Consider the following 20,434-nt stretch of genomic DNA (forward strand, 5'->3'; position numbering starts at 1 on the left):
TACTTACCTACCTACTTATTTACCTATCTAATAGATATATGAGGAAACAGAAATCTAGATGAAGTTTATTGTTTAAAAATATTTATATACGGGGTGGGAGTTTGGCCTAGTGGTTAAAGTGCTTGCCTAGCATGCATGAAGACCCAGGTTCGATTACTCGGTACCACATACATACAAAAAAAGCCGGAAGTGGTGCTGAGGCTCAAGTGGTAGAGCTCTAGCCTTGAGAGAGTCCAAGGACAATGCTCAGGCCCTGAGCTCAAGCCCAGGACTGGCAAATATATATATATATATATATATATATATATATTTATATACGATTTCCTATCAGACTGAACTTCAGAAGAGGGCTTCATTTTCAACATTTTGGCCTGCAATCAGCACCCTGGGAAAAGTTTCTACTTCTGGAATGGAGTATAGAGAGCAAAGGAGAATAAAGAACTTTACCTTTTGTCATCCTTGAACCACTGAAATTCTGCTGAGGGAACAGCCGAGGCTTCACACTGCAGTGTTCCCTTCTGTCCCACTGGGACACCAGTGCCCTTAGCTTCTGAAATGTAGGGTGGATCTGCAGAGAGAAGATGATCTGAGGCTGACACCCATGAGTCTTAAAAGAAGAATATTCATTTGTGGATTTCATTTCTTTCTCTCTGCTTCTGCTTATTTGCCCTGTCAAATGGCCGTAGGTATTGTGCTAGAGAGTAAAAACATTTTCAGTGTTGCTCTAAAGAAAAGCATTTATTGCTTCTATTTGCTGTACTGAGATGTAATGACCAACTATTTGGGCATATTTTCTATTTGAGGTCTTCTCTCTCTCTCTCTTTCTGTGTGTGTGTGTGTGTGTGTGTGTGTGTGTGTGTGTGTGTGTGTGTCTGTGTGTACCAATAGTAGGACTTGAACTCAGGGTCATACATTCTTGTTCAGCTACTTCTGCTTCAGTTGTAATGATACTCTAATAATTGAACCACACCTTCACTTCTGGACTTTTGTTGGTGAGCTGGTAATAATCTCATAGACATTTTCTGCCTGGGTTAACATCGAACCATGATCCTCAGATCTCAGCCTTCTAAGAAGCTAGGATTACAGGCATTGGCCATTAGTGCCTGGCTCTGTTTAAATTTTTTAGACTTGCATAACTGGATGCCAATTTATCTAGCTTACATCCCATGGTTTGACAGTCATCACCTTTAAATCATCCTTGTAGAGTTTTGCACATGAGGGTTTCAGGGTTTTTTTTGCCAGTGTATTATCCAAAACTAAGCTACAGAAATCTAATTCATAGGCATTACCTAAAGAATATACAGACCAGTCATTCTTGTAAGTATGCTAAACATATCCTTCCATCAAACAAACCAAAGTTGGCCTACATAGTTGGTGTGGTTTCATGTAACATCTTCACCAAAACAGTGTTGGCATTCCAACAGTTTGCGCTAAGATGTATTTAAAAATAGCCACAATAGGCTCACACCTGTAATCCTAGCTACTCCAGAGGCTGAATATGATAATTTTGGTTTAAGGCTCGCTTGGACAGTCTGTGAAACTATCAGAAACTGGAGGTGGAACTGTGGCTCGAAGTGGTAACGGGCTGGACTTGCGTGAAAGAGCTCAGGAACAGCACCCAGGTCCTGAGTTCAAGCCCCATGACTGACAAAACAACAACAACAAAAAGAAATAGCCAGGCTGGGAGTCTGGCCTAGTGGTAGAGTGCTTATCTAGCATGCAGGAAATCCTAGGTTTGATTCCTAATACCACACACAGAGAAAATAAAAGCCGGAAATGGTGTTGTGGCTCAAGTGGAACAGCAGTAGCCTTGAGCTTTCTGAAGGCAAGTGCTCAGGCCCTGAGTTCAAACCCCAGGACTGGCAGAAAAAAAAAAAAAAAACAACGATAACAACTATAACCACCAAACCAATAGCCATAATAACCTCTTACTGTCCTGCTAATTTCAGGAATTCATACCACAATGTCTTGACTGTCTCTTAAAAAGCTCCTTTTGTGGCTACTCCAAAGATAATTTTCTATATAGTTTCAGCACCAGGAAGAGCAATATTTCTCAAGAATTAAATTTGGTTTTATTTTATGGACAACATAAATCTCAAAACAAATGATATTTCCTCTCCTTGATTTAGCAGTCAAAACTAAATTCTGGATGTGACCTCAACATCTTTGTGATATATATTTCATGTACTGATTTTCCCAAGCTCTTGCTCTCTTTGCTTAGTTTATTTTTCCTTTGCTTACTTTTTTCTATGTATTATGATTATTATTATTTTCTTTAAACAGTTGTGTGAAGAGGTTTCAATTTAACATGCCTGTTTATGAGTATAATCCATTTTGATCACAGTCACCTTTTCTAGTACATTTTTTTAACTTTCAAAGTTTGTTGGGGGGGCAGTTACAGGAGTTTAAAATTAGGACCTCATGTTTGCTATTTAGGTATTTTACCACTTGAGCCAGAACTCCAACCCTTTGGATAAAACCTTTTACATTTCTGTACACATTGTGAGAAGTATACAAATTTAATAGATTAAAAACATGGCGGCATTGTTATACCTATTTCCTTATTCTTTCAAGTGTTTCATATTACCTACTTTCAAATTGGAACAGAAGGCAAAATTCTAATCCATGAGTCTTTATCTATTTAAAACACATTCCCCTGATCCTGTTTTGCCCAAGTTTTGAAAAGGATGTGCTTTTGATTGCTGGACAAATATTTAAGGGCCTAGTCTATCCTAAGCAGAAGAAATCCCCAGACATCAGTAGGTTAGCTATCTATATGTATATAAAAGTTATGTATGTATAGCATATCTCTAGAAAACCTACAACTATGAAAGGATGAGAGGCAATGACAATATCATATATCCATATGTCTAGTCTTTCTTTCAACACTCTAGCACATGGTTTTGTCCCACTATGGAGATATCTGACCTGGAATTAGAAGTTTCTTCATGTATTATATGAGTAAGTATGGGAAAAGTTTGTATTTGATGCTGTATTTACATAAATTTAATGTTGAAGACCATTTACCATCCTTTGGTGATATTAATATTAAACTAGTCACATTTGGTATTGACTTGTGTTCAGCTACTTTATTTGTTTGAGGCAAGGACCTTGTTATATAATCCAAATTGACCCTTGAACTAACAATCCTTCTGACCTGGCCTCCCAAGTATTGGCATGCACCAACATATACAAGTTTCAAGTCCTTAAAAATGTAATGCTGGGACACCTTACAGTATCAAAAATTTGACTCTAGACTTGCTGCTCTTAAAAGCAGAGTACAGGCTGGGTCCCAGTGACTCTCTCCTGTCATGCTTGCTATTCTGGAGGCTAAGATCTGAAGACCTCAGTTTGAAGGCAGTCTGGGTGATAAAATCCATGAGACTCTTATCTCCAGTTAACCACCAGGAAACCAGAAGTGGAGCTGTGGTTCAGATTGGTAGAGGGCTCACCTAAGAGCAAAAAAGCTCAAAGACAGTGCCCAGGCCCTAAATTCAAGCTCCAAGATAGACAGACAGAAAACCAAACCAAATAGTAGAGTACCGAAGAATGACTTTACATTATGTTTTCTTCAAGTCAGCCCTTCCTGAACAGCTTCTTCCTAATGACATCGGGCCAGCCGCATAGGCATGCAGGATGGGGACTGGAGAGACCACTTACAGTTTACGGTGACCTTTACTCTTCGTACCACTGGGGCAGCCACATCGTTGGAGGCACTGCATTCGTAGTCCCCTGACTGCTCCCGGGTGATGCCCTGAATTTCCAAGTATTCATCTTCACTCACAAAGCCAACAGCTGCAAGAGAAAACCAACGGTGTAAATTCAGAAAGCAAAATATACAATGCTTGCCTCTGCAGAGAACTGCACCCATGGTCAATTCGTTCTTAGGAACTTAATGAATTCTCTGTCCCCATTTCCCTCACTCCTTCTCCTTTTTCCTTGGGCACACAATGGACCTGATGCACTGTCTGTGCTCTTCAATGAATTCAGAGAAGTGCTCGGATGATTCCCTCATTGTTAATAAGCAATTTGGGCATTTACATTTGAACTTACCTAAGCAGTCCAGACTTGAGACCTCAGTTAAGCCCTTTAAATCTGATTTTCAAGTTCCATTTACAGAGAGTTGTGAATAGAGAACACATACACACATACACACTATATACATATATATATATATATACATACATACATATGGCATGCTGACTGCATGCCTGAGCAGGAATCAGTTGGAAATGCCACACTAGCAGACACACACACACACACACACACACACACACACACACACACGCACCTCAATGTCATTGGAGACACTAAACAAATACAGTTTTGCTTTAAGATTAGATAGACAATTGGATAGGCACAAATCAATTTTTTTAACTGTAATCTGATAATGTTCTTGGCTACAGGATCCTAAAGACAAACCAACATTGGGATTCCACAACTGAAGCTTCATCACCAGCATCAGAAGTCAGAGACCAGCTGCAAGTCTTATATCATCACTTAACAATAACAACACTCAATTTCTCCAGCATGTACAATCGATCATGAGATCCTTCTGCATACTGGATTCTACACCTAAGGTATGGAGTATAACCATGAGCCACAGTGATAGAAAAAATATTTAAGCCTAGAAGGCAGGTTTCAAATTTCTCTCTCCTGGACATAGATTCCTTGCCAACATAACACAATGTAACATAACGTAGTATAAGGATGAAAATAACCGCTTACTTTCTGGAATTATCTCCTCTTCTTTGTCAAATAAGGATAGCTAGAACAAGATCTTAAACAGAAATGTATTTGAAGAAAAAGAAAAGAATTGTTCCTGGGGTAACAAGTCTAAGCTGAGAGTACCTCCAGCAACTGAGAATATTTCTCAGGCATAATGTATTTAATAATTTCAATCCCTCACATAAAAATTGAGAATAACACAAAAAGATATTCAATATACATCACACCTGTTGGTGTAGTTCTTCATCCTATAATTTTATTGGAGGTAAAGTTTAGAGTAGATCAAAACCACATTCGAATGGACAATCCCAGATGAAGAACCAAAGGATAACTCTTTTCAAGTCACCAAACACCCCTGAACTCCCGCAATCCTCTGACCAAGAGTATGAAACTGATGACTATAAAAAACTGATATAATAAAAAACATGAAATATGTTGTATATGTTATTAGGTATCATTTCCATGACATTGTGAATATCACTTTTGTGAAATAATAATACAACAAAAAGCTAGAACAGCAATAAGAAAGAACTGTTTTATAGAGAAGGATCACTTCCCATCTACTCTGTTACCACAGGTTTATGGTATTGTCCACCAACAAGCCACCCAATAAGCATTTACTCTATCTCTACAACATATAGAACCTGTGTCAGGTCAGTACAGAAAATCTCCTTCCTCTATTGCCTCCAGAGAATTAAAGAAAACAGTCGTTATCTATTATAACAATCAAATAGATTAAATGCACAGGGAGAAGTAGGTATACTCTAATAGCTAGAATACCGAATCAAAATATCTAATCCCTTGGAAAGAAGACCATCAGAAAGATCCCATGAGATGTATAGCTCTAACTTGTAAGAAACTTTTATTTCAAAGGATTTTGTTAATATTGTTTCATATGCACTTCCAGAGAAAAATATCATTCTAGGTTGGAGAAAGGGTGAAAGAAGCTAACAGAGGTTTACGTGAGACTTTGTAATTCCTTTTACATGGCCGTTGTTTATTTGCTATAAACCCAAGCCTACATTTGTCAGATCTTGCTATGCTAGAATGGTATAATTACTGTGCAAAGCATCTCAGAGACCAGTGTCACACTTAATATTCCCATTAATTTTAAATGGTAGTCCTTGGTACATATGTGAGGCAATTGGTGTCATATTTTAATTAGGCTTGCCCAACACCATCTGAAATTAATAATAGCTTGAATTACCAGTGTAATTTATAAATTAACAGTGCTGCAGCATTAGGAAATAAATTAGTTCTGGACAGCTGTTTCTGGATGGAGCATCAGTGTCATAGCAGTGATTGGTAAGACCTTAGGTCTCCATAGGCTCTGTGGCACATCACCAAAGTAGAGAAATGAAAAGACATAGGGTTCTATTGGTCTCTCTTTCTTCTCCAGAACAAGTTCATGCATTTCGTCATTCTACCATCCAAGGATGCACTGTGGTCATCAGTGGTGAGCTCGCTCTGTAGATATTCAAAAGGAGAAGCAACTTGGGAGCTAGAGTCACCAGCTAAAATGCAAGCACATAGGTGTGCTCATAATTCACCGAATGGAAAACTCACCCAAGTTTCCTTCAGGGACACCAGTGAATGAATTCACTTGTAATGTAACCGAATTTTTGCCAAGGAATCTGTGAGGAAAGGAATATGACTTTCTGTTGAACTAGATTTCTACTACCAGAAGGAGGGGATTTACATTCATGACCCTATGCAAAACATCAATGTGGCTGGATTCTCTACTACATCCCCTTAGGGCAAATGTACAATTATAAAGAAACCACAGTGACTTCATCACGCACCACATTCTGGTGACAATGGTTACTGAAGGGAAGAGTAATATGTGTAAATGACTAAATTGCTCTGTGATTTTTCAGTTGTAAATGTTGTTATTCTTGCCTATCTCTTAGCACACAGCTTTCTTCTACTAAAAGCATACATAAAGAAAGCAGAAATTAATAGGATACACAAGGAAATGTAAACTTTGAACCATCAGAATGAACTTCCTCTCAGTACCACTTACAATAAACATCTTGCCAACATCATTAATCTCAAATCTGAAGGGCTTGTGTGGTGTGTGTGTGCGTGTGTGTGTGTGTGTGTGTGTGTGTGTGTGTGTGTGTGTTGTTACTAAGGCTTGAAATCAGGTCCTGGACACTGAGCCTTCAGCTTTTTCACTCAAGGCTTGCTCTGTAACGCTTGAGCCACAGCTCCACTTCCAGCTTTTGGATGATTACTTGGAGAGAAGTGTCAGATTTTCCTTTTCTAGTTGGCCTCAAACTGCAATTCATAGATCTCAGCTTCTTTAGTTGCAAGAAATACAGTCATGAGTCACTGGGTCCCAGCTAGAAATAGGGAAGTTTTAGAGTTAACAAATCAAGGACAGGTTTCATCTTACCACATCTGTGCTCTTCCTATGAAACGATCGACAGTTTATCATCAGGATGAAGAACTTACAAAGAGTATTGGGAGGGGAGGAAACAGCTGACCTGATTATACTTTAGAAATTGCTCCAGGATTCTTATTAAGAGACACAAGTAGAGAAAAGGCATAGCACTTGATAAAGCTCAATGAAAAGAAACTCTTCACGGTCAATGGCTCCTCATTTATAAGTCTGCTTTTTCTTCTTAAAAGGAAACACGTCTTTGGGTGAAAATGACACTCATCTTCCTAAAATATCACCTCCTCTTTCTGCATGTTACACCTCTTCATTCACCATAAGCAGCTCTTCTTTTTTTCTTTTTTTTGTAACATCAAGCACAGAATCCATCCCCTTATTATCAAAATCCTCTATAAATGATCCCCAATATTCATCCCAAGTTCATTTAACACCAGTGCTGTGAAGAAAGCAACAGGTCATTACTTTAAAGAGCCAAAATTTGAGACCCTATAATCTTGTCTCGTGAAAGAGGAGTTACCTTAACTCTTCACATCATGCATTGCTTTATCTGCAGAACTCAGATTAATATCCTGTGATTGTAGTGTTGTCACTGACAAGAGACAGATAGGGAGAGGCGGTTGGTAGGTTTTCAGATGGTGTCGGTCAATTCAAGTACAGTGATGGTAGCCACAGATACTGTAAAGTGGCTCTTAAGCTCTGCTGTTTTAATGATGTTCCTCATAATGATTTTGATTCCATTTCACAAGTTGTTCTTATCTACCACACTATATCTTTCTCTAAGAAAATTAGAATTATGTTTCACTATTTTCCCCTATTGTTGAGGGGGAGGGTTAATGGGGCTTGAACTCAGGACCTGAGTGCTGTAGCTGTCTTTTTGTTAGACTGCTTCTCAGTCACAGTGCCACTTATAGCTTTTTTTTTTTTTTTCTTCTGTGAGTCATGGGGCTTGAACTCAACCTGGGCACTGTCCCTGAGCTCTTCAACTATAGGCTAATGCCCCATTAATTGGAGATAAGAGTCTTTTATTCTTTTGTGAACCTTGATTCTCAGATCTCAGCCTCCTGAGTAGCTAGGATTACAGGCCTGAAGCACCACCCTCAGCTCCACTTATAGTTTTTAGATGATTAATGACAGATAAGAGTTTTATGGATTTTCCTGTCTGAGCTGGCTTTGAACCTTGATTCTCTAATCTGACTCCTGAATATCTAAAATTATAAATGTGAACCAGAGGTGCCTGGCTACATATTATCTTTAAAATCACAAAAGTACTAAAGTGAAGAGCATAATATTAAGAAACATTAATGGTTATAATTCTGACTTCATAGTTGGTACATTAAGCTATGTAAACACACAACATCAGTGCTTGTTTAAGGTTTTCATTACTGGAGGAATGATACGCTGGTATCTACTCACTCAGAATCTCTAGTGATGAGGAATTTTTGTGATCTTACCAGGAAATTCTTGTGTGTAGTCAAGTTTAGGGTCTAGTGATTTAGCTCAATCTTATTTTACTTGTGCGAATTAAAGCTTAGGAGAGCAGACTCTGGTCATAGATTTCTTAAAAGATTGACTCTGAATAGGTTACATTCACTTTTACAAAGTAAAGAGGCAGTGTTGCTCACTAGCTCTCATATGGCTCTACATTTCAGTTAATGTCACTTCTGATGACCATCTTGAGCATGTTATTCATTTCTGGCTGAAACAATATCCTTTTTGGCATGTGTTGATGGTTAATGACTGCAATCCTAGCTACTCAGGAGGCTGACATGAGAGGGTCATGGTTCAAAGCCAGAGCCAGGGCAGGAAAGTCCATAAGGCTCATATCTCCAAGAAACTTCCAGAACAAGCCAAGTAGAGCTGTGAATCCTGTGGTAGAGCACACTAGCTTTGAGTGAGAAAGCTCAGGGACAACACCCAGGCCCCGAGTTCAAACCCAGGACTGTCCTTGGGCTTCATCAAGGCTAGATCTCTACCACTTGAGCCTCAGAACCATTTCCAGCTTTTTCTATGTATGTGGAACCAAGGACTCAAACCTGGGTCTTAGTGCATGATAGGCAAGCACTTTACTACTAGGCCAAACTCCAGGCCCCCCTATTATTTTAACAGGCAATATCTGTATTTTTTGTGATGGTAAGAATTGAGCCCAGGATCTTGTACATGCTAGGTCAGCACTCTATCCTTGATCTATATCCCCAGATAGACTTTCTTTAAATTTGTGATTAAAATCAAAGATTTACTGAATATCACAGTTTGTTTTTAATCTTGGGGACAATTATTTCCTCAGGGGAATGAAATTTTCATTTAAAAATGTAGATCAATGAGAATGTATGATTTATCTAACAGACATTGATTTTATGGCCAACTTTTCAAGAGCATGGGACTATTTTGTGAATGGAAGATGACAAACAAAACAATGAAATGAAACAAGCTGTTCATGTGATCACATCTGCCCCCAGAGCCTTATAGGAGTCCCTTATTGTCCATAGTGTTTAGCTCAGTGGCTTATGAGCAAAGGATGAAATAAACCAAGTTTCTGAGCTCATAGATGGGACATTGAAAATTTTTATCACTGAAAATAATAATAGCCCCAATGATCATTTTTATCATACCCAAGAATAAACTTGTCAGTAAAACAGCTGTAGCTATTAAAGAGGATGCAGATGTCTCTTTGCTTAATATTTTTCTGGCATATATACCAGCTGACATAAAAATCGATGGACCTCAGAAATTGAAAAATAAAATATGCAACATAGAATCCCAGAATCTGAAAGTTGGTAGAATATTGTGTGTGCGCACGCACGCAGTGTGTGATGTATGTGTATGACCTTTTATATTGCTTAGGCCTAGCACTCTAGCACTTCAACCACAGCTCCAGTTCTGGTTTTTTCTTGGGGTGGATGGTAATTAATTGGAAATTAGATTTTTATGGGTTTTCTTGGACTCTCCTGCCCAGGTTGTTTCTGATCCATATCCCCAAATCTCAGCCTCCTGAGTAGCTAGGGTTACTGGTATGAGCCACTGGCATCCAGGGGCTTTCATAAAAAATATGCTTTCATTGTAAAGGTAAAGCACAGAGTTAAATAAATGAGGTAACAAGTACATTTCTTTCAGAACAGCTACCTCTTCTCTCATATTCTCCCAGTTCCTTCCCTCGTGATTCCCTTGTCCTCAAGTTATATAGTTCATTTTCAACATAATGTCTAGCAAGTATCACTGTTGCATTAGTTCACTCTTTTTTTTGCATTTGTATTTTATTTTATTATCGGGATAATGTGTAGAGGGACAACAGTTACATTCGTCAGGTAATAGATACATTGCTTCTCGAACCTTGATACCTCTTCTCATGTTTTTGTCCCACTTTCTCTCTCCCTACCCCCCATCATCTTGTTTTCTCCCTTCCCTTCCCTATTTCAAATAAACATATATACAATATACCAGGTAATAAAGTCAGATACAATAACCACACAAGATTAACAATAAAGGGAAAATGAGAAAAAAATAACTTCACATAGTACATTAAGAACATTAATCACAAACATAAACCTCTTGTTTCCATAACGTAGGGTTCATTTCATTTAGTCTCATCCTGTTGGTCATAGGGCTTGAACTCTGGAACTGAGCACTTGTCCTTGAGCTCTTCAGCTCAAGGCTAGTGCTCTACCTGTTGAAGCCACAGCACCATTTCTGGTTTTCTGGTGGTTAATTAGAGATAAAAAGTCTCCTAGATTTCCATGCCTGGGCCTAACTTTGAACTGTGATCCTCAGATCTCAGTCTATGGAGTAGCTAGGATTGCAGGCTAGTTTACTGTTTGTCACACCATTTCTGTGCTTCCCCTTACCCTCCTCAAAACAGATAAACTTTAATAAGACAAAACATACAGAAATCAATGGTGACAAAAAGTAAAATAATAGCAACAAATAAAAGCCTGTCTTCCTTTTTTAAGATTTAATTCAACTACTGTGTTAAGCAGTACCAGTCTATAACTAGACCAACACTGAAGCCATTGAGTCAGTCTCTGTATCTGCCTCTGATTTCCAGTCAGTTTGTATCCAGAAGAGTTTCAGGCACATGGTTTTCCAGATCAGATCAGATGGTTGCCCTTTTGCCTAGGGGATAACTGATGAGCATGTATCCTTCGGTATTTAAAATGGAGGAAGCATATGCTGGGATATGAGTGATAGAACAATGAGTAGAGGCATAATTATGGATTGCCTCAGGAGCCTGAGGTACTGTTTTGTGCTATAATGAAGAAAGAAATTAGAGTAAGAAACTAGAGACATTTGTACAAAAGGCTTTAGGGATGAAGAATATTGTAGGGATTTAGAATGAATGTCTGTCTGTGCACAGGGGAAGCCGTACTGCCAAGGGCTGGCACAGTGCTATAAGAAGATGACACAGATTTTGCCTGGTGCGGTTAAAGATGGGTCATGTCAGTCATGTGACCCACAGAACAATCACAAAACGTTTCTAACCCAAGAGTTAACAGACCCTAGAAAGAAAGAGTGCACATTTTCTCTCACATGTGACTGTTAGATGGAAATTCTGAACATAGCACACCATCTATAGGGTCATATGCACATCTACAAATACATAACTAAAGTACGGCATTTTCAGGAGAGGCTTGTAATAGTGTAACCCTTTCAATCAATTAACTTGTCCTTTAACAAAAGGAATGCCAGGAGATTCACACATGTGTTGCCAGATGGGGAACTATTCAAGGGCAGGAATGGGGGAGGCAGAAACATGGAACTCCTTTGAATAACTTATGATTTAATAAAATGACACCAGGAATCTGGAATATGTATTACCAGGAGGGCGAAGGGGGGGGGGCAAATGAATGGAGAGAAGAAGGGAGCTCAAATGTAGTCATAATAGTCAATGCATATGTGAAAATGGAACTAAGACCTTAGGGGATGGGTGGGAGAACAATGAGAGTGATAACAGCAATTGAGATGCATGGTACTCATAACTTAATGCACTGAATTTGAACCTCTTTGTACAGCTATGGAGAGATGATTTTAACAATCTCTAGATAACTATCAATGGTAACATGTGTTTCTGCAACCTTCTACTGATGTTGAATTATCTACACATAACAGCTTCAGACGGTCTGACATCAGTCTGGAACAAAATGACTGAAGAGACTCTAAGTCCATATTCCTTGGCTGTATGTGATATTGTCACGAGTTCTCAATCTTACCCCTTTAGCCCGTGAAGTGAACTAGCTGACAGCTCACTTCTCCATGTGCCTGATTCTGTGTGAATTGACCACAGCATCACATCATCTCACACAGTTGCTGTGAGTCTCAAATGAGCAAACACATGTACACTTCTTCAGACACAACACCCCTCAAGAAATGCCAGCTATCGGGACTATCCATTTTACAGCACTGATCTAAGTTTAAGCACATTTCACTATTCATAAGATTTCGAGCAAGGAAATCTCAACCCAGAAATGAAAAGATAATGAGATCTTCACTTTGCTGGTAGCAAAGAATGTAATAATAATAAACTTTACAGAAGGATTCATCATATATCCTTTAATTACAAATTTCTACTGCTTTCCCTTAAAATGGCATTTGAGTTACAAGAATTATAATTTCTCCGGATCATTTCTTCTTAAAAGAGTAAATATAGTTGTGTAACATAAGAACTGCTTAGGATTCAAGAAACGGTCCTAACTTCACAAATAAGAATATAAGGTTACAGGGCCTGGAGTTTGGCCTAGTGGTAGAGTGCTAGCCTAGCATGTATGAAGACCCTGGTTCGATTCCTCAGCACTACATACATAGAAAAAAGCCAGAAGTGGTGTTGTGGATAAAGTGGTAGAGCTCTAACCTTGAGAAAATCCAAGGACAGTGCTCAGGCCCAGAGCCTAAGCCCAGGACTGACAAAAAAAAAAGAATATAAGGTTATACATGTTAAACATGCAAACTCATGGTTGTACACACATGCATATCCATCTGTCTATTTGTGTATGTGTGTACACAAATTTACTTTAAATACAAATAGCTGGGCTGGTAGAAAAAGAGAACTTCTGTCCTAATTTTAAAAAGATTTTTCATAGAAAATGTTCTGCAAAACCCAAACCTACTTTCCCCTATCGTAAACTGAAGTATCAGCTGATGAGATGATTACATTTCCCATCAATCACAGGGGTCATCTTTGAGAAATGAGGCAGGCTGAATTGTACTAAGTGATGGGCTTCCATTCTTCACATGGAGTCTTTCTGAAACAGGTTATTGTTGGTTATCTGTGAGCCAGGATGTAATATAATAGAATGTGCATGTAGAAATGTCTCTGAATGATTTCCCTCATGCCACTCTGAGTTTTCTATTTCCTTTGGAGTTCTCTTATGCCCAGGATTTCTCTTATCTCTCATTATTTACACAATACCCTTTCTTATTGGCTGTGTAGAAATTGGTGTCCATGCATCTTTTCCCAGCATTCTGGAAGCTGAAGCAGGAAGATTACAAAATCAAGACTACCATGGACTACAAAGTGAGACCCTGTCTCCAAAGAATAAAAGAATTAGTGGTGAATGAATTCTCCATATTTTCAGAACTTGTTGTGTTTTTTTTTTATCACATCCTGCAACAGGATCACACTGTCAAAAATTGATCAGAATTCACTAGAACCTATGTCTAAGATACAAACACAAACAAGTAATCTCCAAATGAACCAAATCAGCATGACTTTATCATAAAGCAAGAAACATAATTAGATAAAAAATAAACTGATGATAATAAAAATAAGATTATATAAACTGATTATATATCTCTATATATTTGTATAGATATAGATATTACACACTTAGAATATTCCTTGGTGTACATTAAACAAAACTTACATGGTAGGAACTGAATATATGCATTTTATGTTTGAATAAGCATACATATATAAATATAATGTTTTATAGCTAAAAAGAAAAAAGGAAAGAATGCTCCCTTAATTATTTTTGATCAGAAAATATTCTGGCAATATTTACTACCTTCATAAAGAAAAGCTACTACAGTCATGAGATACTGTACTCCCTGTGCATTTCCTGGGCCAATGTCTTTTCTAATGGCAAGGCTCTGGTTTTTATTGGCCACTTGGGTCTGGGGGCTTGGTGCTTTACTGCCGGGGGCCTTTACAGGAGTGCCAGGGGCTCAGTTATGCACGAGGGCCTTCTAGTATGAGTGATGATCTGAAAGTCAGAGAGCTCACAGCTGGATATTTGGAGTTCACAGCTTGATGTCTGGAACTCGGATATTTGCAGTTGTGCAGCTGATGGCTGCTAAAATAAAATAAATAAATAAAATCATCCTTTGATTTGTAAACTCAGCTAATTTGCTCTGAAAGACATTGATAGGGGATAAATATAGAAGCCCATGGTGTCACGTTACCTCAGACTCCTGGCATTTACTTCCTCTTCTTTGGATGATCTAGAGATATAAGCCAATTTTGAGTGACAAGGGATGTGAAGAATTGAATTGTGTGCTCACATTAATTTAAGGAAGATGCTCTGTTTTCTTAAGATGCTCCTCAAGGGTGAATACTCCCCTGTCCAGGTGGTGAATGTGCTCAGGTGAACTCCACATCCAGTACCTACCCTGACTCCCAGACCACAGGGAATTACATGACTTAGGAAGACAATGTGTAGAGCACCTATTCCTTATCTGATCATTGTAGAGTTATAACTTGAGGGGCATGTGGGGGGGCGGGTATTCCCTCAGAGTCAATTCTACAGCTTATCACAAAGAGATACAAGATTCATACACACCTTGTTAGGGTCCTTTAGATCGTGCCCCAGTGGTGATCCAGGACCAAACCACACCACTTCAGGACAAAGAAAGTCCTCAAGGATGTGGGCCACAGAGGGAGAAGAATGTAACCTCAGTGTTAAGTCACAGCCATATGTACGCTTTGTGAAATCTCAGCCTTATGCATAATTCCTTGAATAGTTTGTGGAGGGTGGCAAGATATTTATAAACCATCCTTTAGATAGATAGACTTGTATACCTGGGGGATGTTCATTCATATCAAGAGAGAAAGACATGGATTATGTAAAACTCTCTCCATGCCCAAGGAGTCCCATGCCAATGATCCAGGGCCATTTTATACATGGAGAGGAGGGAAATGTGTCTGGTCTCCTTTCCTACTCTCAGAAGTAGAATTGAATACAAACTGTACTGAAGAGTCCCATTTATTGATTACCATTCCAAGCAGAATCTCCATGACATTGGACCTCTTGGGAAGGCAGAAAGAGCAAAGCTGGGATTAGGTCAAATGTACATTTAAGAAGGTCAAATGGATACAGTGCAGTAAAATTCTGAGAGAAGCGGGACCCTATAATGTCTTATCTATATTTGAGATAGAAATACCACCCATCGGGGCCAGGAGTTTGGCCTAGTGGTAGAGTGCTTGCCTAGCATGCACAAAGACCCGGGTTCGATTCCTCGGTACCACATACATAGAAAAAAGCTGGAAGTGGTGCTGAGGCTCAAGTGGTAGAGCTCTAGCCTTGAGAAAGTCCAAGGACAGTGCTCAGGCCCTGAGCTCAAGCCCAGGACTTGCAAAAAAAAAAATACCACCCATGCATTTCTGGATGAGGACAATACATACCAGCCTATGTGCATCCAAGAAAAGATGGAGAAAGCATACAGAAGTATACATAGACAAGCAGGAGGGGTATAGAAGTATGGGCATCTAAATCCAGAAAGAAACACATACATGACAATTGATCAAAACATCTTGTATTTGTAAACTGCTGTGTTAAATGGACTCCATTGTACATCTACCTAAAGATAAAATTAATAGTACTTCAGGCCAAATTGTACCATTTTAAACCTGTGCATGACACAGTTCACCAGCTGCCAATCCCTTACTTCTCTGTTCTTAGTTCCATTGGACACAGGTGGAATTCTAACCACATGAGCACATGAGACATACTTTTTTTTTAAAGGAAGCGTGTATGGAAAAGAAACTCTGATTTACTTTTATGAGATATACTATTAATGTCCCACTTGTAATTCTCTTTATTCACAAAAATTCTATATGGATGCATACACATCTGGGTCACAGATAAAAAGCAACACATTCAAAACAAAAAAAGCACAATGGGGAATGATGGTATACACCTGTAATCCTAGCTCTTCACGAGACTGAGATCTTGAAGATTAAAGTTCTAATGTATTCCATGCACAAGACCACAAGACCCCATCTCCAATTATTCATCAAACGGAGTTATGGATTTAAGTGGTAGAATGCAGATGAGTAAGCTCAAGGGCCCGAGTTCAAACCATAGTAACTGTAAAACCAAGCCACATCAAAACAAAGCAAAACAACAGAACAAAAAACAATGAGACTTATAGTTAAAACAACAACAACAACAAAACCAAGGTAACCATGATGATCTTTCTGAACACTGATTGTGGCTATTTGGCTATTTTTCTTAAAAAATTAAGCACCCTTTAGTACATTGCTATCTCTCCATTCCCTCACTGTGAAACACTGCTATTCTTCTAATACTCATAATCTGGGTTTAAGAATTATGCAAGACAGTTTCTGAAATGTGCAAATTATACAAAAAGAAATGTGCAAATATTTGGCTCATGGAAGATAACTAATGCTAGGGGAAAAACACCTGTGGAGGTTTTAATTAAGACATTTCATGAGATCCACTATTCTCCTTCCTTCATCTCCAATCCTCCCTTGGAAATTCTGTCATTGCATTGCAAGTTAGAAGCCTACATTTCTTAATTTCCACTGTCTTATCTCAGTAAGGGCTGCTATAATCTGGGTCTATAACAGCTTGAAAAACTCTTATGTATGGTCTTTAAATACTACAGGCCAGATCCATTCTCCTGCTGACAAATTTGCTTTTTTTTTTTTCCACCTCCCGGTTTCTGCTGATCTCTGCTGGTGGTGGATGTCAACATTCTCCTAACATGAAATGATGTCTGTCTTCTCCTTACTCTTCACCTTCAAATAACACATTCTTTATCCTGACCACCCCCCTTAACCTTCCCATTGCACTTTTTTCCTTACCACTGTTAACTGTCTGGATTCAAGCTCTTATGATCTACTGTGGACTACTACAATAGCCTCTTCTTTGTGCTCCATTTCTCTGCTTTAGTTATTTCTTTTTATTATTGACCAAACAATTGCCAAATATAAAAACCAGTCTCCCCATGGCATAAATCCTCCCTCCATTTTATATTCCTCTTGGGTGGATATGCTGCATCAAAGATCCAGATCCACTCATGGGGAATAGGCTTCCTTCAATACCAAATCCAGCCTTCCCATAAACCCCAGGTGCACAAGCAACAATCTTAAAATACTGGGTTGATTATTTATCTGTGACCCCGAAGCTTTTCCTCATTTGTCTGAAATTTGATATCAACATTTTCCCATTAAAATATATACACAGTCTTCAGAATTATGTGCAGTTAGGTGCTAGTGGTCATGCCTATAATCCTAGTTACTTAGGAGGCTCACATCTGAGGAATGAGGTTTAAAGACAGCTGAGATAGACAAATCTAAGAGACATTGATCTTCATTTAAGCATCAAAAAGCCATATGTGGAGGCATGGTTCAAGTGTCAACCCATGTGAGTGTTTGAAGCACTGAGACAATCTGAAAACTGGGACACCTGTCTTGATCATCAAGCTCACCTAACTGTTCTTTGCACATTTGTTTTCTTGGTTTTTAATGTGTTAGTCACACAAAATTGCTGTGGACTACATTCAAAAATGGAAGTGATGATTCATGTAAATGTAATCACTCTGTATATCACTTTTACAATAACAATAAATTTAAAAAATAAAAATTTAAAAGTCGCTACTGGTCATTCTCACCTATAATCCTAGCTACTCAAGAGGCCGAGTTCTAAAGATCACATCTCAAAGCCAGCCTAAGAGGGATAGACCTTGAGACACTGTTCTCTACTCAGAAAAAATGGGAATTGGCACTATAGCTCATGACACTAGTCTTGAGCAGAAAGGAAGCTCAGGGACAGAGCACAGGACCAGAAAACAAAAACAAATGGCAAGGACGACAGAAAAAGAAGTGAATCTTTTTTATCCTATATATACAATGTTTACATCTGTGGTTAGCCCAGAGATGGCATCAAATGATTTTAAAGGGACAAACTGAATGGGTGAACAATGAATGAGCCAACTATGATTTTAAGAGCTAATGAAATTGCGATAATTGAGTATTTAGAACCTTCTTTGCTCACTCTTAATAAAACAGCAGGCATCTACTTTTTAAGATTTTTTTCATTCCTTGTATGTGCTTATGTACGTGTGTGTGCGTCTGTGTCTGTGTGTAATTAAGGTCTGGACACATGAAAAGAACTCTCAAAGTCTCCTGAGGTTAAATACTTTTACTCCGCATTTCCCAATGGTGTTTAAATAAAGCCTTCATCAAGCTAGGCCTGGAGTGATTAAGAAATTAAAAAAAATAGCAGGTTTGGCTAGCTCCACAAATATCCTTAGCTGAAAGCTCTTGTGGCTCATGTCCCTGCTTCCCCCGGATGAGTTAGAATGCCATGTGTCCTAATCAGAAATGTCTCAGAGCGTTTCCATATGTCATCAACTGCCCTCCATCCAATTGAATGTTTCCTGACCAGGATCATCTTGGTGATTCAGCTCTGTCTACACGTAATTAGTAAGGGAACGATTACAGGGGGGGGGGGGAATGTGATTAGGCTCATCACCTTCCTGAGACAAAAGTGTTTCTAACATGAAATAGACCGCTACAGAAGGGATAGCCTCAGCCAGGAATGCACACATTACACATGCTGTGAAATGTAGCACTGTGCAAGAAATTATGGCTGGAGGGGGGAGGCGTTCATAAGAGAATGGGGAAATACCTAACTGGGTCAAATAAGGCAATGTCATCCTGGAAGATCATTTTCACGCTGAGCACATCCAACACTTACCAAAATATGTTTGTACCTGACTTGTGCAGAGACCAAGGACATCTGAACTTCCAGGTATGTATTCCCATGACTTTCCTGACCTTCCTTGCTTCTTAGGATCCAGGAGCTGAGTCTGTGCTGTGTTTTCCATTTTCTTCCTTCTTAATCACTCTATTTAATTTTCATTAATGTCCATTTCTCATATATATATATATATATATATATTCAAACTCAGTAACTCTGCCTTTCCCACAATTCTAAGAGATGATATTAAGGACACATTTATTTGATTAGCACCCAAGGAGTGAACAAACAATTTTTACTAATGGATTTGAAGTTTTTGTTTTTTTTTTAAATTTCAGTTAGCTTAGTTTAGCTTTGTTTTCTTTATTTACTTCTGTCCTAACTTTCAGCCTCAGGAGACCAATTGTTACATCTAAGATTTGACTGTCACTCACTGTGGTGCAGTGGAGGAGTGGACAAAAGTGGATAAGAGCTCATGAGTCAGCCAAAGGAGATGGGAGGTCATAAGAGTGGAGAAGAAAAGAGAGGCGAGGAGAGAAGAGAGAATGATAAGCCAGAAATCAGAAAAAGCTTCAAAACCTACATGTCAGATAAAAGTAAAAGTCAAGGAGTGAGTGAAGTCAAATGGTGACTGAATGCAATGTTCAAGTTGCTTAAGTGAATCAGAAGCTTGCTCCCACGACTGTTCTCATGAAAGCTCAAAGTCATTGACAAGCCTCTGGGCTCAATTAGCCATAATCACTCTTGAATAACACCTAAGAGGGCCTGCCTCAACATCACTGTAGCATCTTATAATGCCCTGAAGATTCTGGCACTGGATTGAATATTCTTCTCCAAGGGAGTGAATCTTTTGAATAGAGTCAGAAAACTATGTTAGATTATATAGATCCATGTAGTTCAGTAGCAGCTACTGAATATTTTCAATACCCTACCTAAACAGACACAGAAAATAAAGAAGAGAAAGAATATGTCTATATTTCAGTAAAGTTATGTGCACACTGAAATTTCATTTGCCTGTAACTCTAATATGTAATGTCTCAACAGACACTTATTACTGTTGAAGATTCAGTTCCAGGACCTCCTGAGGATAAAATTATGTATAGATTTCCAAGTATCTTACGGAAATGGCATGTTATTAACATAAAATCTATGCAGGTTCTCGTGTATATTTTGTTTCTGATTAGCTGTATTAGTAGAACAATGAGTTTTTGTTGTTACATAACCACGTAAGTATAAAATGTGCTTTGATTCAAGTCATCCACTTTATCACTGTTCTTTATCCCCTATATTTTCTTAAATGATTTGTAGATTACTTATAATGGTTATACATATTGTTTAGAGAATGATAAGACAATCTATGTGATGATTTATA

General features: G+C 38.5%; 1 protein-coding gene across 5 annotated transcripts in view; it reads right to left on the reverse strand.

Annotated features, from left to right (window-relative positions):
• The window catches only part of LOC150045740 (neurotrimin), a 1,008,551-nt gene that overhangs the window by 17,839 nt on the left and 970,278 nt on the right, over window positions 1-20,434 (reverse strand). For all 5 annotated transcript variants that reach the window (XM_090319730.1, XM_090319732.1, XM_090319731.1 and 2 more), the window contains exons 5-6: window positions 3,661-3,795; window positions 448-568 (exon numbers count right to left, since the gene is read on the reverse strand). In XM_090319730.1, the coding sequence (XP_090175856.1) occupies window positions 448-568; window positions 3,661-3,795 (256 nt within the window). The remainder of the gene's footprint in view (window positions 1-447; window positions 569-3,660; window positions 3,796-20,434) is intronic.

The sequence above is a fragment of the Megascapheus bottae genome, chromosome 27 (genome assembly GCF_031878675.1).
Source record: "Megascapheus bottae isolate mThoBot1 chromosome 27, mThoBot2.hap1, whole genome shotgun sequence".
NCBI classification, from domain to species: Eukaryota; Metazoa; Chordata; class Mammalia; order Rodentia; family Geomyidae; genus Megascapheus; species Megascapheus bottae.